At 46.7% G+C, this 23,352-nt stretch overlaps 7 protein-coding genes across 7 annotated transcripts; 3 read left to right on the top strand and 4 right to left on the bottom strand.

Annotated features, from left to right (window-relative positions):
- Positions 1-163: 163 nt before the first annotated feature.
- Positions 164-1,381, bottom strand: LCP9604111_3934 (putative proline racemase; the record flags this gene model as incomplete). Its single annotated transcript, XM_039071577.1, has 1 exon — positions 164-1,381. One exon carries the CDS (start codon positions 1,379-1,381, stop codon positions 164-166), a length of 1,218 nt encoding a protein of 405 aa, XP_038930018.1.
- A 7,461-nt stretch (positions 1,382-8,842) lies between these two features.
- LCP9604111_3933 (polynucleotide adenylyltransferase) lies at positions 8,843-11,102 on the bottom strand (the record flags this gene model as incomplete). The annotated part of the gene is made up of 8 exons (XM_039071576.1): positions 8,843-8,896; positions 9,031-9,148; positions 9,196-9,310; positions 9,365-9,986; positions 10,039-10,250; positions 10,308-10,682; positions 10,746-10,894; positions 10,954-11,102. 8 exons carry the CDS (start codon positions 11,100-11,102, stop codon positions 8,843-8,845), a joined length of 1,794 nt encoding a protein of 597 aa, XP_038930017.1.
- A 745-nt stretch (positions 11,103-11,847) lies between these two features.
- On the bottom strand, positions 11,848-12,918 carry LCP9604111_3932 (homoserine acetyltransferase family protein; the record flags this gene model as incomplete). The annotated part of the gene is made up of 4 exons (XM_039071575.1): positions 11,848-11,999; positions 12,056-12,165; positions 12,224-12,719; positions 12,774-12,918. 4 exons carry the CDS (start codon positions 12,916-12,918, stop codon positions 11,848-11,850), a joined length of 903 nt encoding a protein of 300 aa, XP_038930016.1.
- A 655-nt stretch (positions 12,919-13,573) lies between these two features.
- LCP9604111_3931 (putative mitochondrial phosphate carrier protein (Mir1)) lies at positions 13,574-14,692 on the bottom strand (the record flags this gene model as incomplete). Its single annotated transcript, XM_039071574.1, has 4 exons — positions 13,574-13,958; positions 14,033-14,452; positions 14,518-14,588; positions 14,645-14,692. The coding sequence occupies 4 exons, from the start codon at positions 14,690-14,692 to the stop codon at positions 13,574-13,576; spliced, it is 924 nt and encodes a 307-aa protein (XP_038930015.1).
- Positions 14,693-15,766: 1,074 nt separating this feature from the next.
- LCP9604111_3930 (DUF3632 domain-containing protein) lies at positions 15,767-16,549 on the top strand (the record flags this gene model as incomplete). The annotated part of the gene is made up of 1 exon (XM_039071573.1): positions 15,767-16,549. One exon carries the CDS (start codon positions 15,767-15,769, stop codon positions 16,547-16,549), a length of 783 nt encoding a protein of 260 aa, XP_038930014.1.
- An 851-nt stretch (positions 16,550-17,400) lies between these two features.
- On the top strand, positions 17,401-19,240 carry LCP9604111_3929 (alpha-amylase; the record flags this gene model as incomplete). Its single annotated transcript, XM_039071571.1, has 9 exons — positions 17,401-17,749; positions 17,814-18,070; positions 18,125-18,143; positions 18,221-18,405; positions 18,463-18,486; positions 18,534-18,554; positions 18,622-18,838; positions 18,889-19,141; positions 19,216-19,240. The coding sequence occupies 9 exons, from the start codon at positions 17,401-17,403 to the stop codon at positions 19,238-19,240; spliced, it is 1,350 nt and encodes a 449-aa protein (XP_038930013.1).
- A 1,364-nt stretch (positions 19,241-20,604) lies between these two features.
- Positions 20,605-22,695, top strand: LCP9604111_3928 (MFS transporter; the record flags this gene model as incomplete). Its single annotated transcript, XM_039071570.1, has 6 exons — positions 20,605-20,659; positions 20,736-20,944; positions 21,007-21,420; positions 21,481-21,856; positions 21,925-21,972; positions 22,040-22,695. 6 exons carry the CDS (start codon positions 20,605-20,607, stop codon positions 22,693-22,695), a joined length of 1,758 nt encoding a protein of 585 aa, XP_038930012.1.
- Positions 22,696-23,352: the final 657 nt, after the last annotated feature.

Here is a 23,352-nt window from a genome sequence, read left to right as displayed (position 1 = left end):
GAGTTTAGGCATGAAGTATTTGACTATCAAGAATGAAACTTGAATTTCTAACTTTATATATGGTATTCTATTTGGTGGGCAAAGGCGGCAAAAAGCACCGCTATTTAAGTTCAAATAAGACAAACACAGACCCAAATATTGAATTCGCTGCTTCAAATAGCCACTATAGTGCAATGTCCCTCACAGAGAATCCATCCACCCCGAGGCCATCCTCCTTCTCTACCACAAAGGAATGATATCCGGTATAATACGCATATCCCTCGACACAGACTCGAACACTCTGTTGGTCTCCTCCACTTGTGCCAGCATCATCAAAGACAGACCCAACAAATCCAGGAATACCTCTGTATGCACGAGTCACCAGGGAATTATAAATCCTCTTCTCACCCGCCGGCAAAGTCCCTTTGGCATGTGCGAGAGCCACCCTCGCAGCCACACAGCTTCCAGTGGGTGACCGGTCAATCTGCTGGTTCGCAAAGAAACAGAGCCCTGTCTCCTCACTGCTAGCATCTAACTGCGCACGAGCAGCCGCCGTCCCCTCTGAAGCACTAACATGTCCCAGTCGCGTATCAGTGATCATAATCCCGTACAAGAATCCCTCCTCAGCAGTCCGAACATCCTGGATGAGATATCGCAAGTCTGGATTCGTAACCACAGCCTCTTTGAGCAACTTTGTCGCATGGTCCATATCCTGCAACTTAATCTCCCCAAGTCCACCAGGGAAGCCCAATTCCTCAGCACTAATCATACCATAGTACGCACCCCCATAAGCAAAGTCCGCCGTAACAGAAGCCCTGCCAGCAAGCTCAGCCCAGCGATACTTCTCAGGCACAGGGACCTGAAAGGAAATAGCAGTAGCAAACGACGGCACAGACACGAACGAAACAGGCCGCGACGCATCCGATTTCCCAGAATCCAACGTGGGAACAGTAACCTCGACCACGCCACATGGCACATGAAGATTAAGCGTCGTCGTCCGGGACACAGGGTCAAATTTCAATTCCCTCCGACGAGGAAATACCTTCTCGTCAACGTCGACAAGGAACCGGCCCAGCGCGATCGTCGCATGTCCGCACATAGTCGAGAACCCTTCGTTGTGCATGAACAGAACGCCTATATGGGCTTCTCCGGACGCGACGAGCTCGGTCTCCGGGCGTAGGATCGCACCGTACATGTCGTAGTGGCCGCGCGGCTCGAGTATGAGAACGCGGCGGAATTCGTCGAATTGGGCTTTTGCTTGCGCTCGTTGTTCCAGCAGGGTACCTGTCAAAGGCGGGGTTCCATCCCAGATGATTCGCGTTGGCTCGCCTGCTGTGTGCATTTCGACGCAGGTTATTGGTCTGATTGGGCCTGGGGCCTCGAGGGGCTGTGGAATTTCCATGTTGTGGGTGTGGGTGTTAGAGCTGGGGAAGCTTTTGGGACTTAGATGGTTGTTTAAAGGAAGTTTATCTCCCTGGTCCACGCGGACCGGCAGTGGTTTTATAGAGCAGTTCCTCGAGGTCGGAACGCGCTCCCGAGATTTCTAGATACCGATTATCCTTTGCTGAAAGGTGGGGGCTTGTCGATTCAAGGGCGTGGGCACCAGCCGTTTTTGACCTGCATTCCTTTATATATTTTCTTATTACATTTAGATTTACTTGCCTAGATTATTAGATGCACAATCTTCTGTTTGTTCTTTTGCAAAGTTAGATGGTGGAGCGCGAGGGGTCCTGTCCAGATCCACTTTTTATCTATATCAATCTCTACATATAGCCAGTATGCATAATAGAGCTAAATATTTAGTCCTGCCATTTCGTTGTCAGGTCAGAGTGCCCTATGAATTCGGAAAAAGTCCGGATATTGTTTCAGCACAACGAGAAAAGGCAAAAGTCTCATTTCTGGACAATATTTACGCCGAGAGATGTCCTGAAAGCTGATATGCTTGGATAAGTGGAGGCCTAGCCTCAACTTTTTCCCTCGGTTATTTGTCCTGTACTATAATATCTAGATCGGTCGTACATCTGTAGAGAAAGTCTAGCACTATTATAAAACCATTTCATTATCATCTTTCTATCGGTCTTTTCTAAGGCTTTCAAACTATCCCCGAATATCTTTAGTAGGGAACCTTCGATATGAGCTATCTCTATACCTTTAAGATAAAAGACTACATCCATGGAACTAAGCGGCCATGTGATGGATAGCCATAAAAGTACCCCTGAGGCGGAGATAGCAACGCAAACACCTCTGCTCCTCGAATCTACATCTTGCCTTGCCTTAACTCATCTAATATCACAATTGAACACGATTCCCCCATCGAGCTTCAACCTACAGAAGCGGACTTTCATATTCCTGATGATACTGAACGTTCGACAAAAGAAGCCTCAAACAATCAATGCTTAGAGGGACCAAAAGAAACAAATCAAACTCAATACCTTTTACCTCTGAAGCCGTAGCTGACGTGGGCGGTTCCCCACGCAAACACCTTCTTCGCGAAAGGATTAGTGGAGTGCGATTTACTTTGACGATCGAAACATACTACTAATAATCATGCCTAGCGGGCAGCACGAATGCGTTGTTTGCCAGCTCTACTACTCATTCGGGGATGCAATGTCTGCCGCTGGTTTACCGAATCAATCAGGGCGCTGGTGGGCGACTAGTGCTAGAGAGGTGGCCGGGTTCAACTGCGCAAAGCAACCGGATATCAGTATGATTCCGAAGTCCATTCTCACTCTACGCTTGTTAGTAAGTGGCCATCACTTATAGTCGAAGTTGGGATGTCTCAATCAAGAATTGCTCTCCGAGAGTATATACAAAGGTGGTTTTTGAACTCTAATGGTATACGTCATGCTGTTGATATCCGGAACTCTCACTCATTGCTAGTGGCCTTGGCTAACGATTATCTCCTATAGATTTATAAATGAGCAAGCCTGCCTCTATCAATCACTGAGACATCGCTTGCTTGAAAGTGAGATCAAACTGAGAAACAATCAAGTGAAATCTGATCAGTGGGAAATCATGTCTTACCAGCTCTGCTATTACCAATAAATATGTCAATGACGGGCGACCATTATTATTTACTTTTAAAATAAAAGTCATACCTTCTTTGGACAAAGACCGCCGGTTTGGTCCCGCTTAACACCTGGTATATAAAAGGCGCTTCGTGCCTTACTTATCACAAACATTAAAACAACTTGGAGGACAATGAAATCAAGGTTATGCGTTAGCCAACATCTAAAAACGAACGCTAAAATTAGCATGCCATGTCCACTCGGCTCCAATATGAGACATTTGTATACCGACAGGACATATGATTAGTCTGATATTCTAACCATGTGGTTGATTTACTGTTTTCTAGACGTTCTACTATAGGGAAGCATACTATCAACCTGCATGCTCCGGGTAGTGCAGTATCAAATTTACGTTTAATTTAGTATATCACATATCTGAAGTAAACATACTGAAATATATATCAAATTCTAATATTCAAATTCTACTCTTACTCCCCCTTGGTAACTCAAGAATCAACCCGTGAACTCTAAAAACTAAGCGCCACTCAGCCATACGGCGACACACCATCGTACGATGTAGTGCAACAGCCATTTTTGGCCACATTCTGGACAACAATGGAGCAAAAAGAACGTCAGAACGACAAAAATATTGACCGACGCAGGGATCGAACCTGCAATCTCTTGATTCGTAGTCAAGCGCCTTGCCATTGGGCCAGCCGGCCTAGATGGTTATTTGGTCTGGCTGTGATATATGGGGCGGCGGATTTTTTTAGGGCAGGACCCACTCAAAAATTCTACATCGGCATTTTTCGTGCCGATTTCAGAGTCCATTCTCTTAGGCATCAGATCAATTCGAACAATATCAGATGGCCAATTGGATTTATTTAGTCCGGAGGAGCGAAATCATCCTCATGCATGAAAATTTCGTAGACATAACCCTAAAATAACCTCATATATACACACATTCATCAATGCACGTTAAGGTCCCATTTTCCAGACCTCGCGGTACTCAAAAGGTAGCAGCCATGAATTTACTAACCCGTGCACAGTCCAATTGGCGCTTGTTTTACTTCGCGGTTATCAAGATTGGCTAAATGAAGGGAGAGAGCAAAAAAAAAGACACCGTTACAGATTGTAAAAAATTTATAGCTGGAGAAGGCAAAAAATGCTCACATGCCGATTTGAACGACAGACCTCGTGATGGACTAGAAAAGTACTAGTCACGCGCTCTACCAACTGAGCTATGCGAGCTGGTTATGTGAGCAGGGCGGCGGAGGGAGAATAACTTCACACAGTGTTCAACTTATCATCTACATTATTACTTCTCGAGGTCATATGATAATTATTTTGGAAAAAGGTGACACCAGTTAGGTGATTTCCACCTATATAGTATGGGACTCATAGTGATTGAGAAGGTGATTCCTGTTTGAAAGGCTATATAATGAACTGCGCGTAATATGAAGCGTGGGTGGTGTTAGCGAAAATGCGGATAGTACTGTAGAGGGTGGAAAGTCTAAGGCGGTTGTGAAATGGCTGAAATTGACGAACTGTTCTTGTAAGCATGCTTGCCCAGGCCACGAGTGCGAGAAAAGCTGGACACTTAAAGGCAAAGTTTAGAGAGATGTTAGCTTAAAACGAGTCATGACGCTGAGCTAAGTATTGAGCTTGGAAGACGAAGGTACGTGCAAGTATGGAATGTTCACCGCCTTGGCATTAACCCCTTGTTATAGATTGATCTATGGATCTGGAAGCCTTCGTACCGCCTTTTGATACGAGTATACTATATCTTTATCAAGAAAGGATATATTATAAACATCGGATAAACTAATATCTAACCAGCTCGCATAGCTCAGTTGGTAGAGCGCGTGACTAGTACTTTTCTAGTCCATCACGAGGTCTGTCGTTCAAATCGGCATGTGAGCATCTCTTTTTTTTTCCTCATCCAACTAGAGAGGCCTTGAAATGTCCTCTTCAAACATATCTGAGCTCTTACGAATTCCCCAATGTCCTCAACTTCACTCACTTTGATTACCATCAGCATCTCCTCATAAATTCGCGCAGTGGCTTCCCAAATTTTTAAACCGTCTGCCGCCGATATCGGGACAGCAATGCCTTCAAGTTTATTCAGAGATTGTAGAATATAATCTAGAATCATCAGTGACTAAAGAGAATCGAGAAAATAGTAGCGTCTGTACCTCTCACCACAGCTTCGACATCAAACTTCTACCTAGTGAGCCCGATCATGGCTATAAGAGGGCTTAGGATATGAAAGTTTGAGCAAATAATTTTGAGGATGATGTCTTGCTTTGTTGGCCAGGATCCCATAGGCTATTTATTGAGGAGAATATCACAGCTGTTCTTCCCTCCTCCTTCTCTTCTCAGATATACTGTATACTGTATAGACCAAATTGGGAAGGTACGTACCGAAGCATTTTTGAGGTCACGTTTGTTTTCCTGTTCTCTCTCTTTTCTGTTCTTCCCTCTTCCTATTTAATCCCCATCTCAAAATATTCGTCTCTTTCATATGTTAAATACGGTCATTTATTTTCAGGTACCAAATTCCTTTCTCACTGCTGGTGACTCGATCCCTGTTGTCGGTCACTCAAGCAATGCCACACTTTGATGACTTTCCCTTCGACCCTTTCTCTGTTATCCTCGGACATCAATTCTAATATTATCCGTTTCAATACATCTAGCCTGTTGTATATATGAGCCATCATATCATACCCCCACGCCCTCTCACTCACTGTGTCTTCGGATTCGAGACTATACCCAAGCCTAGAAACGGCTCCCGGCTCGATTCCCTTGAGATCTAACCAAAATCCGAAGAGATTAAGAGGAAGGCATATGACCCGAACAACCCCGGAACTGGGTGTGAGTATCCCACTCATATCAGTGCTGGCCTTGGCTAACGTTGACCTCTTATAGATTTATAACTGAGCGATGCAAACGCTGAGATCATCTCCACGAAGAGTCCTTCCGTATCAGAAGATCCGATAGCACTAGATGCCAGACTCCACGCTTCTCCCGATAGTCTTCAGGCTAAGCAGCAACTGTTCTACGATACTATCGTTGAACATTTCCAAAAGTCCCTCGCTACCCACATTGAGCCGACGCTCACCTTGCAAGAGTTCCTCTATCAATCACCGAGACATCGCTCGCCTGACGATGAGATCAAACTGAGAAACAAGCAAGTGAAACCTAATCGGTGGGAAATCACATCTTGCTGGCTCTGCTATTACAATAAATATATTGATGACGGGTGACCATTATCATCAACTTTTTGAACGGAAAGTTATACGGACCGCGCTCATGGCGCAAAACCTATGCTCTTTCAAATGTCCAATCTGAAAACGAGAACCTTTCGGTATCAACCATATACTTAAAGGAAAAAGCAAGGAGAAAACTTTACACCCTCTCCACGGGGTTTAACGGAGTGATACATCGATTGTCCCGGAAGTACAACACAGCATATCTTCGATGACTCGGAAAACCTTCTCTCCAAACACTGTCAATTCTCTCGCCCAAAGTTGAATTGGATACTCAACCGTATTCACTTTATATGCAAGTTCACAAGCATAAAGTACCCTTGCGGACGGAGCTCCAAGATACGGTAAGAATCTTCGCAATCATTGAGGTCAAGAAGGGAATTCGGACGATTAATAGAAATACAATTACCCATTTCAATCCCGAGAGACGATTGGCTATATTTGCCGACTCTAACACGAGAGCTTCTGGTGGAGTGGACTATTCGCCTCAAACTGACTGGCGAAGACGACTGGAGACGTCTGCCAGGAAAATCAAGAGATAAATCAAGCGCTATATCACATATGGGAGTCGTGGGATGCGTCATGCTGTTGATGTCCAGAACACTCACTTACTGCTGATGGAAGAAGGGGAAATTGTCTCTAGCATGGTGGAGATGGAACAAGAGCAATCAACGCGAGTCGGAGGACTATTGGAAACACCTGTTTCAAAGCCTCTGTGTCCCTCGTCTTGTGTTCGCAGGGCTCGAGGAGTCGGCCCCCGTATGGCGCCGTCGTGTGTGACCCTCGGGCATACTTCTCTTTGTGGCGTTCAAACAATTTGGTGAATACCTACTTTCCCTCCCAACATGAACTTGCGTGGTGACTTGCCAAAACTTGAATGTCTGAGTCTGGTTCTACCACAGGAGAAAAGACTCGTCACGATCATAATGAAAAGTGGCACATTTTTATTTCTTCCGCATGTGACGTTTATCCATGGAGACTATGAACATCATGTGTAGTCTTTCTCCTGCCTGGGATAGATGCGTTGCGAAAATGCCTAACACTCCGGATATGTTCAAGTATGGAAGCCCCAATGAACATGAGCAAGTACGGGAGAGAGGTTCGGAATGAGAGCTTTGTACGCACTGCCGTCAGATACCGAGATGGAATAAAACGAGCCAGCAATTCGGATAAGCGACATCGAAGAATGGACACCTGTAAGGGTCGGAGTGCAGCCGACAGAGCTTAAATGTCACCTCCAAACGCCGCAAAATACCCAGCCGACGCGAAATGTCTCTCTGGATCGTGTCCCTGGCATTGCGGTACAATACATTGCGCGTCTACATTCGACCTATGCGACTTAACGTCGGCGATAATGTCCACAGCAATACCTAAAGCAAACCCCGCTATAGGTGTCCTACGAGTTGGACGTGGGAAAGCAACAGCATGCAAAGACCGAGTGTTGGTTTTGCTCGGTGACACTGACCTTGCAACCAAGACGCGTACGACAAGAAAATCAGGCACTCGACCCTCAGCCGACAAGCCTGAAAAGGGCAAAAAATGAAATCTATGCTCTAGGCACACAAAAATCGATGCCATGCTTTGTCTTGCTTTTATCTTGCTGCGGCGAGAATTGAGGAACATGCCCACACCTGCCCTGTTCGTACTTTCCTGGCCGCACCTTACAGGAAGTTCCTCCTTCACCACACAGAACCATGCACTCGTTGTAGATGGGTTCTCCTTTCTTTCTCCCCATTGTACTTATTATTCCCGAATGACACCTTTCTTGTCGTAAAGCTATAATGCATTTATCTCCCTTGGAATGACTTCGAAGATGTTCCATTAAGATTCTGTATATCTTGCACTCTGTGAGCGTCCATATATAGCATGGCTTTACCAGATACCGGTAGAAGATGGCCTAATGGCCAATGGGAAGATAAAGCAGTGGTCAATGGTAGCTGTATCAACGGTAATATCACTCAATTACTTTAGCGAAGCGCCAAATGAACGCATAAGAGTAGCGGGATTGAATACCAGCAAGTTAGAGCCAGAAGGGAAGGGAAATAGCCGAGAGCAAAATTACTGGGATGTAGACAGTTTGGGGATTATGTGTAGCCCACATATTGTGAGACACGTCCTTGCATTTCACTATTTGAACTATCTGCACGATGGCGAATGAATACGCCCACCTGGGCAGAGGAAAGCCGCATATTCCACCGACAACGAAATACTACACCAACCAAATAGACGAGATAATGAATAAATCCGGCCCATACACATATGCGCCATGAGAAATATGCCCAGTAAGAGGTGAGGCACCAAAGGGCGAGAAAGAAGAAGGGTGTCTAGTCTAGCTGTTGCAAAAGACAAAAGACAAAAGACGAAGAGAAGAGAAGAACGAACCAACCTTATGCTCCGAGAGCACGGGACGTTCACTGTAGAGAAGGGTAACATTCGAATATGCGAGGAGTTAGATGGTTCGGTTGATGGGTAGAACTTCAAACTGCAATATTAGGTCAGAGACCATAAGCAATTCGTGGTTCTGATATCAATTGTTGGGGACCAGCCCCGGCGGGATGGAGGGGCGAAGGGGATACAGGGAGTTGTTTAGGCGGGAGTTGCGGAGGTAAATTGGCGTTTCGCAGGTCCTTCGGTTGCACCCTGGAAATCGAAGTTGGTATTAGTTATTCTTATTGTCGACATCCGGGGTTTTGTTTCGCAGGGCGTCGGAATACGAGTTCCAAGGTTGATGGTTTGCCAGGTTAGGCCGATCTCACTCGCTTCGATACACTTACGTCCAACTCGCCAATGCTGCGTTTTTGGCCGGCCGTTTCTGAGCGTTTGGTAACTTTCTTCTTTGGTCGAGAGGCCCGGGTCTCACCGGGCTGGAAGACATCGTCGGGCAAATCAAAGCTAGAGGACATTAGAAAAATCCACGAGTCACAGACAGAGGAACTTACCTGCGAACATGGGTGACAGCCAACTCCATGACTTCTTCCTGGTATCCTGGCCACGAGGTGCAGGTTGACTTGAAGATCTGTGAGTCGGTTGATATATCCAGAGATCGCGATTGGCCTTTGAAGAAAAAAAAAAGTTAGAAATGTCATACAAGGACAGGGGTGAGATTACCTGGCTCAAGAGGTTTCAGCTCCAGGCCGATGTAATAAGTTGTCGTGTAGACAGTCATGCCATCATTATCGACTGTGCCCTCGACTTTGACCTCGGCCGGTCCTGGAACCTCTGCATTTTCGAGGGTATTCTGGACTGCGGCTTGGTGAGCAGCATCCTTAGTCTCATCAGTCATCGCCGTCTTTGTGCCTTTAGCCTGATATTGTGTAGACCCATTCTTGACTGCTTCCATCTCTTGCTCGTTCTTGATGAGATGAACTCTCTCAAATCCCTTCGGGAATGGGTGGGCCACTGCAACTATTGGCTTTCGATCCAAAGCGCCAACGAGGTGACGCAGCTTGGACTCCACGAGACCTGACCACACCGACTCGGCCTCCTTGGTCTTGCTAGAAGCGGTGATGCTGAGATAGTATTTGTAATCGTGGGTGAAGAATGTGTGGCGCGTGAATAGATCCTGCCACGAGAGCTGCTTCATGAAGATCTTGTCTACCATGTCGCCACCTCGCTGTAGTTCTCTGAGAATAACAGCCTTGGTGGACATACTGATATTGTGCGTTGCGCACATGGAGGGATAAGCAGGAGTGATGATGGGCATAAGGTGGAATCGATCACCATGATAAATCTGATGTTGTTATTAGCCCACATTGCCAGCGAAACTGGTGCTTTGTGCTGACCTTTGGGTTCCAGACTTTGATCTGAAGAGGTCCATCCTCGATCTGTTTCAATAAGACGGGCTGGGGCCAATTCCACTTGTTCATGATTCTGAAAAACTTCCCCACAATAACAGATCCAGTTGCTTGCGGGTATAGTTGACAAACTCGAGCCACCAGCATCGCCCATGCAACACCACCAGGGAATCCGACAATGTTTGAGTAAATCGCTCGTCCTGTAAAGATAATTAGACAATTTGAATAGCGGTACAGAGAGAGGAAGTGGTGCTTACGCTGGGCCCAGAGTTTGATTGCACGCAACGCAAGACGGAATGTCTTCTGTTGAGGGACGAGCTCCAGTATTTCATCTGTGACACGAGTTCCATTTAGCGATCGCACCTCTCTTTCATCCAGTCCTCTGAGGTAATCATTATTCTTCAAATCCAGGTTCATTGGGATAGCGGGAATGACGAGGCGGGCAAAAATCAGATCGATACTAATTCCACACAATTCAAGCTTGATAATTGGAACAAACGCATCGGGCACAGGGGTCATCTTTTCGATGGCTCCCTCGGAAGCCATTCTTTGGAGAATAGGGGGAAATTCAGCGAAGAAATCATCAATCAGGACATGCTTAGGTCCAACGACCAGTGTATCGATATCGGAGCCTGCAAGCAACCATCGTTAATACGGGCATGAGAGTTTGGATCCATACATAGCTGAACACTGACCTGGTCCGTATACACCCAGTCTGTAACTTCCATACGTGAAAATTTTACCGCCAGAAGCCTCAACAGCAGCAGGAGACAAACCCTTCTTGCGACTGACGACTTGAACGAATTCCACTGTGACGCGCTGTAGTAACTGGAGCACTTGTTTTCTATTCCGCAATGTCAGCCCCAGAGCTCTGGTGCGGTTATTGTTGAGATGCGAACACACCTCCGTTCCGTTTCAGTCGGGAGCTCGAAGTTGTTCTGAGCCTTGAGCTCGGCGATGAGATCGTCGTTCGCCGCAAGCTCGTCCTTGGTCGGCAGGACGGTCGAGATCGGGGGTGTAACACCCCACTGTCGGACAGGTGGCGTAGCCATTGTGGGGAGGAATTCGAGATTGTAAGGTTAGTCTCACAAGCCGTGTGAAAATAGGGAGGATTAGATAACGCGAGCGGAGAAGGTCGACGAGCTTCCCGAGGTAAGCAGCCCAGGAAGGAATTAGATGCTGCTAGGAAAATGAAAAAGAACAATCAATGGGAACAAATACAATTCTCTGAACGAAACCGGAAGAAAAGAAAGAAAAACGAAGAGAAATGAAATGAAGAAGGATGTTGGTCGCTGCGCAAGGTTCATCGGCGCTTCGCAGGGCCAGGGCAGGCGCTTACTCAGCGTCACGTGGTCAATATATCTACTGTTTTCTGGCGACGACGAGAGAACATTACGATTTCAAGAGATCACATTCATGACTAAACCATATTGACAGAACGCTAACATGTCATATTATGTGTCTTTGTTATTAAAGTGTGTTCTGGAGCTTCCCGGCTAGAGAATTCACGCTACCACCTTCGTTCTCTGCGAAAAATTGAGAGAGCTTGTTATCAAGCCATTCAACATCCTGCGCACTATCGCCTGGACCTCCTGCCCAATCTGTAAAACAAGTCAGTTCCTTCTCTACTTGTAATTGTATTGGTATACTCACGACCCCAGATCGAAGGGAAGACATCTAGTGTCCCAATGCCTGGCTTCATACAAGCAACCTCGTACTCCGAATCCTCAGGCCTAATATGATGTAATTCTCAGCCTAACCTCACTTTTACCAAGGGGGAGAATATATGAGATGAACTCACGGGAAGTAGAGATCGGTTTTTGACGGCAAAACCAGCGCTTTTGCGTTGATAGATGCCATCGCCTTTTCAAAGTCTCCATTGTATGGATCTTGCTGCGAGACATCACCAATTTGCCAGGTCTGCAACAAAACCAACAGATTTTCAGGGTCTGTAGAGCACTTGTCAGTTCTCCGATATAACCGGTTCGATGGGATCAAACAGAACCTTTAGAACAAGCCCATTTCTCCCAGAAGTTGACCATGAAGTCTTCAAGTCCCTTGAAACCCAACACGGTTTCATACAACTTGCCTCGATAGAAAGCCTGGCTAAATCCCCTGTTTTCAACGTGTCAGATAAGGGATAAAAATCAAAAATCAACACAGAATCTCATACCATCCAGCATACACACGGCCCAATGCCCTGAGGCCAACATCCTTCTCTTCAGCTGTCCAAGAATGCGCTTCCGCCGTCTCTCTATTAAGGCCAATCTCTCCCGACCCGGCAGATCGACTCTTCTTCACCGCAATCAAGGAGCTCTTGACACCTTCCAGAAAGACCTGATTGTGCAGCGAGGTTTTCGCAGCCGTGCAAAAGGGAACCACAAGATCCATGAAGTCGGGATACTGCGTTGCCCACTGGAATGCCTGGGCACCTCCCATAGACCAGCCAAGAACGGCGCGCAAATGCTTGATGCCCAGGTGTTTGGTAACAAGCTCATACTGCGCCCGCACATTGTCGTAAAATGACACCTTTGGGAATGGCCCAGGGCTCGGCTGGTTGGATGGAGAGGAAGACTGGCCGTTTCCGAATAGGGCTGGCACTATGATGAAGAAATTGTTCGGGTTTAGGAGCTTGTCGTCTCCGATCAACCAGAAGTTATCGGAGAGAGCTGGAGACAGTATCAGCAGTGTTGGGGCAGAGAAAGGATCGTATCTGAATATACCTCCGGAAAACCAAGTTGGATAGACAATAGCTGGAGACTTCGGATCGCCGAATGTCTTGTATGCGATATGAGCATCCTCGATCTTCTCTCCGCTCTGCAGCTCCCAATCCCCAAGCTTGAAAGTCTCGTATTGTTCCTGTGACATAGTTGCGTGGGTTTCAGATGGAAGCAATGAGGTAGTTTACACTTTTGATAAATGGGTGTCCACCAATTTATAGATCTACTGTTGGAGATACTTATCAACCCCGCTCTGCCCTCCGCACGGCTGGAGTCGGAGCTGCTTATCCTCCGTCAACTTGATATCTATATGTATGAAACATCTTATCAAGAAGGAGATTCGGGATATATACTATATCCGGACAATCCTAGAGGTTGAAGTTATCTAATCAGGCACTTTCCGAGCTCTCATTCAAAAATGAACCCTTCCTTCGGGGTCACACCGGGGAGGTCAATAGCTCAGCGCAGTGAACAGGCGGTTGAAATTGACCGTAGGGAAATCTTATATGGCGCGCTGAATTCTCATTGCTAGTCTCGGCGCAAACTTCCGCCATCTCTCAATCGGCCTCTTGAAATCCAATCGGTTCGCAATCGAGACGTCAATAACCCAATTATCACTACCAAGGCTTTTATTTCACGAGGAAATGGAAATTATTGTAAATATAACAAAAGCGAGCTTGTTCTTGAAAGGAAACTGAGACAAAATATTGTACATCGTGTGTGGGGGATGGACAAGGCGTAAAACAAAAGGAATTCTAAGGGTAGTCTCTACAATCCTCCCGAGCATATTAGACTCGAATCGTCTATTTACCGATCTCAACACCGCCAGTGGCACCGAGCATACGCTTGATGTCACCGTAGATGGCGAACTGACCGGCGGTGATGGAGCCGACCATGAAGAGACGGGCACCAATACCACCGTAAGAGCCACGGATACCGAGCTCCTTGGCGATCTTGATCAGACGGGTAACGGTACCCTCACCAGGAGCACCGGGGGTCTTGTTGATCTTGGAGAGCATGGTGTCAGCGGGCTGGGAGATGATGGCGGCGGCGAGACCAGCGACGAGACCGGAGCCGAGGTTGATACCGGTCTTGGCACCGTCGGAGAGAGTCTCCTTGTTGACGCGGGAGAGGACGGCCTCGGAGACCTTCTCGAAGACGACGAACTTGGCCATGGTGTAGGGGACCCTGTGGGAAATCGAGTTAGTGGGAATTACATCGGATATATACCCGAAGCGGGCAGAGAAAAAAAAAAAACTTACTGCTTGAACAGGATAGGTCCGAATCCAGAGTAGAAGGCACCGATACCCTCCTCCTTGAGGATGCGGGTCATGGCAGGGAGAAGACCGCTGGCGAAGGTAGGCTGGGAGACAAGACGGATACGGGTAGCCTCGAGAGGGCACAGAGCGATATCAGCAATGAACTCAGCGGCACCGGCAGAGGCGAGGTAGACGGCGGTGCGGTTGTTCTTGGCAGTCTCGTAGCCGACGGCGTTGATGGACTGCTGCTTGAAGAACTCGTATCCACCGAACTTGAAGGCACCCTGGAGGAAGTAACCGGCGGCGGTGGGACCGAATCCAGTCAGGAGAGCGCCAGCACCCTCGTTCTGGACGACCTGCTTGAAGCCACCGAGCATACCACGGTTGTAGGTGACGGGGTCAAGCTGGATACGGGTCTTGACGCTGTAAAGGACCGGAAATGAGCGGAAATTCTTCTTCGCGCGCCGGCGACAGATTCAAAAACTTACACATCGAGAGGAGTGGCAGCACCGTGGGTGACAGCGCAGCAGACGGCACCAGCGAAAGCGAAGCGGGAGTACTGGAAGCAAGAATCGGGTCAGTTAAAGCTTGGTATTTTCAGGGTTCGCAACATACGAGGTTGAGAGCGCTCATCTCCTCCTTGGGGGCGACAGGGACAGCCATTTTGATTAATGTGAGATAACGTAAAGAATAACGTCAAAGAGAGGAGAGGATGGAATGGTCAATTGAAGCCTTAGAGAGAGGAAGAGAAGAAGAAAGGATTTCAAAGGGATGGGACCGCCGAACCCGAAAACTTTTCGCGGCCAATGCGGTAGCCGCTCGGCAGCCACACACTCAACTCCGATCGCCCGGTCAACCGTATAGCGTCTTGCTAATCTTTTCTACATGGATGGGTGAATGTTATGCATGTTGTTATATTGATCCTGATTATCATCAAACCCCAACTTGAGGTTGATATTGGCTATTATTAGACGTGGATTTTGGTGGTTGGAGCTCGTTGCCGGGAATAGGCGGGATAAGGAACCGCAAAGGGATTTGATAGGAGGCACACTTCCAAGCTGGCTCTGGACATCGAATTTATTCAAGGCTTGTGGTGATGGAATTGAACTGTTTGTATAGCGCATATTGCACTGTATGCTACTCCGTACATATATCGAACTCATTGCGCTATCAGAGGTGGAAGATTCAATGTTGTTACCAGCCACAGCCCTCTACGTCACTGTGGACACGTATTAGCTGACATGTCAGGGTGGATATTTGCGGCCATTGCGGCCATTGGAGTATAACAATTGGAGCTATGAGTTATATGGGTACATGGAGAATTAACTATTGTTCTGTAATTTATGATATAATCACATTTTAATATGCTATCTGAACTATGATTGAAGGTATGTGAAATATTGATTGGATACAAAGTAAGAGCTGTGAAGTATATACAAGTATGACAGCATAAATTATTTCTAAAAAAATCAAGGCACTTCAAAGCCGTATGTTGTGATGGCCTTAAACCCCACTGTAGGACCTTGGATTAGCGTGCTCAGGTTATCAACTAGCACTATAGGTCAAAAGCTATGCAACCTTGGAAATCAGAACCAATGAGATCAGCAGATAAAGGCCACGAGGCCATATTCACAGATGATAAGAGACAATTAGCCCCTCGAATTTGAAACAGAATATTAAAACATCACTACTCCCCTTCATCATATACGAAAACATATTTCTGATCCATCTCCCAAAATGGTCGCCATCACAGATGATATTTTTGCCTCTCGGCTTGCTATCCTACAAGACCTATTCAGCGACAGTGTATCTGCACAGCACGCCGCTGAACATCTGGCTTCAATCTCCTTGGCAGATGAATCAGACCTCGAGGGGGGAATTACCAGCCTATGGAGCTTGATCTTCAAGTGTGCATACAATTTCCCCGAGCACCACGATAAACTGGTCAATGTGCTAGTTCAACTATCAAAACTCCCAAACGCAAAGAAATCAAATGGGGACTCCATTGTGCTCTACGATATGCAAGTCTGGAAAGACCTACCCATGCTAGGCTGGCAATTCCGGGACGAGTGGAATGCAGGCGTACCTGATGGACCTCCTGACGCCCGTCAAAAAGCAATTTCGCAAATTATCAACCGGGATAAATTCACGGCACGCTTGATGGCAACCAAAGAACCTGTCTTTGCATACTCCTGGTTTGCATTGATTACCCTGCGCGAGGCACTGGAAACACCAGCACACGAATACTCTCCGGGGAAAGTAGAAGCATTGATTCGGGCTGCCGCTGCGTGGATCAGTATTCTCGGGGCAGACATCTACCAGTGGAATGAAGGGTTTGATGGCGCTCTGGGTAAAGGAGGCCCGCTCTGGAAAGGCCAATGTGGGTTTTCTAAGGAGAGGTGGCAGTTCTGGAAGGAAAGATTTGGGGAGTTGGCTACGATCGAGCTGGAGGAGACTGGAGAAGAAGAGAGAACGGCAGCATGGGACGCGAAGCGGATGATGGAGGAAATTGAGAAGTGAGACGTGAAACATGGAGCATCCACAGCTTTATCAATAGAACAAGATCTCCACGACTGTGAATGCATAAAATAATGAAAAGGGTCGGTTGGCCGCAAAGGTGACCCCCACGTTGTTGCCTCGCACGAGCCACATCTCCACTGTGGACACGCGTATTGACCATTTGTGACTGTTATTGCAACACCGCCAAGACATTTATTCTGAGCTCCAATCTTGCACCTTCCACGGTTGGGCGCTTTAGGCGCTTCATTACTCTCAGACCGCCACTCCTGGTTCCCATGATCCGATATCTTCCTTGCCCTACCCAGTATGTTGTATATATCTATTGTAGCTACACGTCAACTATGCATAACACTGATTCATCGCATTAAACATTGGCGTGGATATTCTAAGACTAGGATAGTTGAAATGTGCCATAAGAAGACTCCGACGAACCAGGAAGAGGAAGAGGTTGGTTTAAACATTAATGTGATCTTCCACAGAGCGGCGTTTGACGTTCAACCCAACGAGTAAGCGTTTCAATTTCTACCAGCCAACGTATATCGCACAGCAGGGTGTGTCAGTGTCACTCGTCAGTTTCGCCCAGCCCTGACTTTTGGGGAACATGATATAGTCGAGGATTGCTAGATGTTCTTGTCCTTCTCCCTACGCTGCGGAGAAGAACCAGGCCAAATTACATCAATACCATACTTTCAGCAATAGAGGCAAGTCTCGGTCAAATGCTGTCATTCCTAAGCTGCTTTTTGAAGATTCGGAGAAGGCCTAAGAAGTGGAGAGGGATCGAAGGTTCTCCAGTCTCTTTTGTCGGACTTGATAAAAAGCAGCTATGGTATCCCCCAGAAAACACACTTATGATGCAGGGGTTTGAATGGCACGTGCCAGCCGATCAACGCCATTGGCAGCGCCTCCGCAAGGCAATCCCCGATCTGAAAGACATCGGAGTTGATAATATCTGGATTCCTCCCGGGTGTAAAGGGATGGACCCATCTGGAATTGGGTATGATATTTACGATCTATATGATCTTGGGGAATTCGACCAGAAGGGCACCAGAGCAACGCGATGGGGTCCAAAGGAGGACCTCCAGAGATTGGTATGGGCTGCAAAGGATATGGATATTGGGATTTACTGGGATGCTGTTTTAAACCAGAAGGCTGGGGCAGATTCAACCGAGAATCTCTTAGTCGTCAAGATGGACCCAGAAGGTGATTTCTATTCCTGCTGACAAATGGAAGATGAGAGCGCTTATGGAGGTCAACGATCTTGCAGATCGGAACATTGAAATATCTCGACCGCTGACTATCGATGGTTGGGTTGGGTTTGACTTTCCGGGACGTGGGGAGAAATACAGCTCCATGAAGTATCACTGGCAACACTTTACTGGTGTGGACTGGGACGATGCGAGCCAGCAGAATGCAATATACAAGATACTGGGACAGAACAAAGACTGGGCGAAGGACGTGAGTGATGAGCATGGAAACTACGACTACCTAATGTTCGCCGATCTCGACCATTCCCACCCGGAAGTTCGAGCTGATATAATGAAATGGGGAGTGGATTGGCACTGAATTACCAACCAGTGGAATGCGAATCGACGCAGTAAAGCATTATTCCGCGTCTTTCCAAAAAGAATTTGACACATTTGCGCAATACTGTTGGCGCTGATTATTTCTTAGTTTCGGAGTACTGGAGAGGAGAGGTGGGTCTACTTCTGGGGTATCTCAAGTTAATGGATTATGGGGTCTCGTTGTTCGATGTGCCACTTTTGGGCCAGTTTGCAGCTATCTCGAAGATCGCAGGCGGTGATCTACGGAATATTTTCAAAGGCACGTTGGTAGAACAGATGCCGTCGCATGCAGTAGTAAGACCCAATTATTTTGGTAGAAAGGACTCCCACTAACCATCACTACCACGTCAGACTTTTGTTGGAAATCATGACACGGTATGTTGAAGTCCTGTGAGGATATGATGGAGCTTACAATCCTCTAGCAGGATGGACATTCATTAGAGGTGAGATAGACCAAAGCTTTAGCATTATACATCCTAGGGCGTGGATAGTAACTAAATACCCCAGCAGACTATCATTGCACCATTTTTCAAACCTCTTGCATACTCTTTAATCCTCCTCCGAAGCCAAGGGCAGCCATGCATTTTCTACGGAGACTTCTATGGAATCAATTGTGGATCCAAGCCTCCTGGGACATGCGGCGAAATGCTTCCCATACTCACGCGTGCGCGAAAGTTATATGCACACGGGAAACAACGGGACTACTTCAATAGACGGAACTGCATTGGTCAGTATCACTTTTTTGGATGTAGATTGCTTGTTCTTACGATTATACAGGATTCGTGCGCTACGAGAACTATAAACACCCGTTCAGTCTTGCCTGTATCCTTAGCAACGGTGGCGCATCCTCCAAGCGCATGTTTGTTGGTCACAGACATGCCGGGGAGTTGTGGACAGATATTCTTGGCTGGCAAAATGAGACGGTACTCATTAATAACTGCGGCTATGGAGTTTTCTCAGTGGCCAGCATGAGTGTCAGTGTCTGGGTTAATTCTCAAGCGGAGGGGAGGAATCGAATCAATCGGCCTTTGTAAGTTTCATACATCAAGAACAGTTATGTTCAGAAATCAGGCATTGAAATACTAACTAGTCTTTTCATTTTAGCAACGAGGATATATACAGCCTATAAGAGCTTATGTGACAGAATATCCTTGTGGTCAGCTGTAGATACTTGTGCTTCCTGAAAGTCGAAGACGCATCTAAGCGATGATATTACATACATTTAGCTCCCCTGTGAATATACAAATCTTGGATACTTGTGGGTCCTGGTGGTGCCTTATTGCCTGTGTACAACGGTTTGGTGCCTGAGGCAGAATATGGTGACAGTTACGTCAGGCATTAACCCCAATACTCCCCTTGACAAAATAACCAGTTTCTTTCGAAAGAATATTACCCGAGAGGCTTTTGGCTGCAGGAGTCACTTCCAGATTCTTCTTCTGATGATTTTTGGGCGGTCAAGGCACATCGGCTTTGTCGCCGAACACATCAGCACGCAACCGGAAATGACACTTTTAACTTCGCCGACCTCAGCCCAACCCACAAGAAATTACTCCTTCGATGCCCAAGGCATACGCAGCACAGATCGAAAAAGACGGCATACCCCTGAACCGGCATTGTTCGTTTACTCTATGTGGAGCGCTTTCGGAACCTCTCTCCGAGAACAAAATACGTCGAGCCCACGCTGTGCGGAATAGCCCGTTCCCCGTTGACCCCAGCATTGGCGTCCCCGCTACAGGGAGCTTCTTCAAACTAAAAATCAGCCGTAGCTCGATCGGGTCTATGCAAATTACACATATCATGGGAACAAGTGCTCGTCAGCCCAAAATCGAGCTTGCCCCATTGGTCCTCACTTCCTTGACAGGGAAAACTATCTGACGCAATTGCTAATGTAAGACCAATCAATTGATCGGCAGGATCTTCACGCTTCATTACATACAGAAGATTCAATGTCCAAATCACTAGACGCATGCGGTCGAGCTATTTGCTTCAAGATTTACATGGGTGGGTTTGGATTCCCTTTGTAGTTTCGCAAGCGACGCGTGTGAAGGGTGTGAAAATCGGTCTTCTATGCGAGGTCCCATTTGATATTTCAGACAGTCACAATTCTAGTTGCCACTTTAGCAATCCGCAACTTCTTGGCTCCTGCCTTTTTGCCCAAACAGTTGGAGAAAAGCCGTCCTACCCGATCTAGGTCTACTGATCAACACCACCAAATACCTAATTTGACAGGGAAGGCTTGTCTTTTCTGTATTTTCTAAACCACCCTCGCGTCTCAGCTCGATTTGTCAAAGTTAGGGCGTACCACAGAGATTGCTCTATGAATGTGGAGTTGAACCCACATTAAACACCTTTTACTTGTCTGAGTCAAACATCCACTAATACTCTGTGGGGGTGGCTTTTTCAACTTCTGAACTCTTTATAATTCTTGCAATCCGCCTGGATCTTCATTTAGCGTCCAAACTTTCGCTTTGTTGATAAGCCAAGGCCATCAAGATGTCGGACCATGTGGCTGGCGAGGAAAATGTGCAAAAGGTCATGTCAGCAAGAGGTCAGTCGCCTATACTCTTTGTTGGTGCTTTCTACATTGTATCTTAGAATTTCAAAATGCTGAAATTGTTGTATAGAGCACGTAGTGGCTTCCTCTCACGAGTCACAACACTCCCATGACTCCCATGACTCTCATGACTCCGAAGACCAAGACTCAGAAGTCGATCATGAGCCCATCCAAGAACGTTATGGGAACCCTTCATACTCTAGATTCCGCCGAGTGGCTTCCAAAACGATTGTTTCATTCGGGCTTAATGACCCAGACAACCCCGTCAACTGGAGAACGGTATGTGGGATATTGTCCAATACAAAACAAGGAGAAGAAAAGATTGCTGATGTGCCTAATAGAGGAGGAAGTTCCTTGTTCTCTCAGCTGGTGTCATGCAAGTCATGAACAGCACTATCGGCTCGTCGATTTGTAGCAACGCCATCCCCCAAATTGCCGAAGAGTTCAACATCACCAACGAAACCGCTCTCGTCTTGCCCATCTCCGTCTTTCTCGTCGGATACATTTTAGGGCCATTGCTGTGGGGTCCTAGCTCCGAGTATTTTGGCCGGAAGGGCCCTTTGCTCATCTCTTTTGTCTTATTCATGATATTCACGCTAGCGTGCGCTATCGCAAATTCGTATGCATCTCTGCTTGTATTCCGACTATTCAATGGCATGGTTGCGTCGGCGCCTATCGCCACTGTCGGTGGGTTGTTTGCTGATGTACATGACGATCCCACACTGCGAGGTCGCCTGATGGCTTATTTCATGGCTGTAAGCTTGCCGCATACATCCAACTAGAGATTCTGGGCTCGACAGCTAATTTATTAACAGTGTACAACCCTTGGGCCAATCATTGGACCTTGGGTATCTGGCTTCGTTGCAGTTGTCAGCTGGCGTTGGTGTTTTTGGATCGGACTCATTCTCTCGGGTGCTACCTTGCCATTGATTATCGCCATGCCTGAAACCTATGCCCCGGTCATTCTGAAGCGCCGTGCGCACAAGCTACGCAAAGATACCGGCAATTCAAGCATCGTATCGCCATTGGACCTCCAGAGTCGCAATCTGCCAGAAATGCTGCTTATCACGATCTCGCGACCATTCCGCATGATTATTCATGAGTATATCGTTTCGCTGAGTTCATTGTATCTTGCTCTGGCATACGCAATCTTCTACCTCTACTTTGAGGCATATCCAATTATCTTCCAAGGTCGGCGACCTCTCCCCGCTAGCGTATGCAGAACCCTGTTGGACATAAACACTAACGGAAATCTGCAGGTATCTACAAAATGAGCCCTGGTGTATCTGGCTTGATGTTTCTGCCTAGTAAGTTTGTCGTCCATACGCCATTTCTCCAACAAAAAAGAAGTAGATTCTAATTTCTGTACAACAGTCGGTATCGGCGCCGGGCTTGCCTGTGGCGTCTTCATCTGGTACGATGGCTACCTAGCCCGAGCGAAGGCCCGCAACGCCAGCTGGGCCTTCATCGAGGAATACCGCAGACTCCCCCTCGCCTGCGTCGGCGGACCCCTATACGTGATCTCCCTCTTCTGGATAGGCTGGACAGCCTCGCCAAACATTCACTGGGTCGTACCCTTCCTCTCCGGCATCCCCTTCGGAATGGGCTATCTGTTAATTTTCATGGCTATGCTGAACTACCTGACCGACGCCTACGAAACCCTCTCCGCTAGCGCACAGTCCGCCGCAAGCTGCACACGAAGCATTCTAGGTGCCTTGCTTCCGCTCGCTGCTAAGCCGATGTTCAATCGACTCGGCGTGCCTTGGGCTTGCAGTCTAATTGCCTTCCTCAGTATGGGTGTCTCTGTAATTCCGTTTGCTTTCATTCGCTACGGTGACCGCATCAGAGCGAACAGCAAGTTCTGTCAGGAGCTCAAGATCATGAAGGAGGCTGAGCGCTTGGAATGGGAGCGAGAGGAGCGTCTTGCGAATGGTGATGATACCCTTGAGCCCATTGCGTCCCGCAATACTGGGATTTCGATGACAAGGATCGATACTGCTCGCACGGATAAAGCGTCGATTATTTGTTGAATATGATTAGCGATCGCGTGTCTCATGATTTACCCATCGAGTATTGTCTCGGGGGAAAAAGTTTTTTTTGCGCGTGTTCTGATTATCCCCCTTTGCTCTTTCTTTTTCGATTTTACCGGTTTAGCGCAATTGAAAAGTTGATATACCTAGGTGTCTACATGACGGAGAAAAGGAGTGATCAACAAGAGTAAGATATTGCCGACGATGTTACTAATGATGATCTAATTACTACCATGGATAGCTCCATAAAGATAAAGGGACAAAGCACCAAGCAATAACAGTATGCCCAGATACCGTCGGAAAGACAGAAAAGAGAAAAAAATCAAGGTACAGTATATACTTAGAGAAGGAATCATTAGACTTAAGACACATTAAAAATAAAAAAACATTATAGATACCCTAATAAAGCTACTAGTATAGGAACTTTTTAAGCTAATAAGGAAGAAAATAATAGCTAAGATACCTAATAAGGAAACCTAAGAAGGTGGAAGTCAGACAAAAAAAAAATATCAATAATAGCAATAGCAGTTATTACTAGATGATATAGTTTCTGCCCAATAAAAAAAAAAAAAAAAAAAAAAAAAAAAAAAACAAAATAAAAAAAAAAAACAAAAAAAAAAAAAAAAAATTTAATTTTAAATATTGATAAAACTCAAA

Source organism: Penicillium roqueforti, assembly GCF_015533775.1.
Source record: "Penicillium roqueforti strain LCP96 04111 chromosome Unknown scaffold_07, whole genome shotgun sequence".
Classification (NCBI taxonomy): domain Eukaryota; kingdom Fungi; phylum Ascomycota; class Eurotiomycetes; order Eurotiales; family Aspergillaceae; genus Penicillium; species Penicillium roqueforti.
The sequence above is the reverse complement of the archived record's forward strand: the minus strand, read 5'-3'. Positions and strand labels throughout refer to the sequence as shown.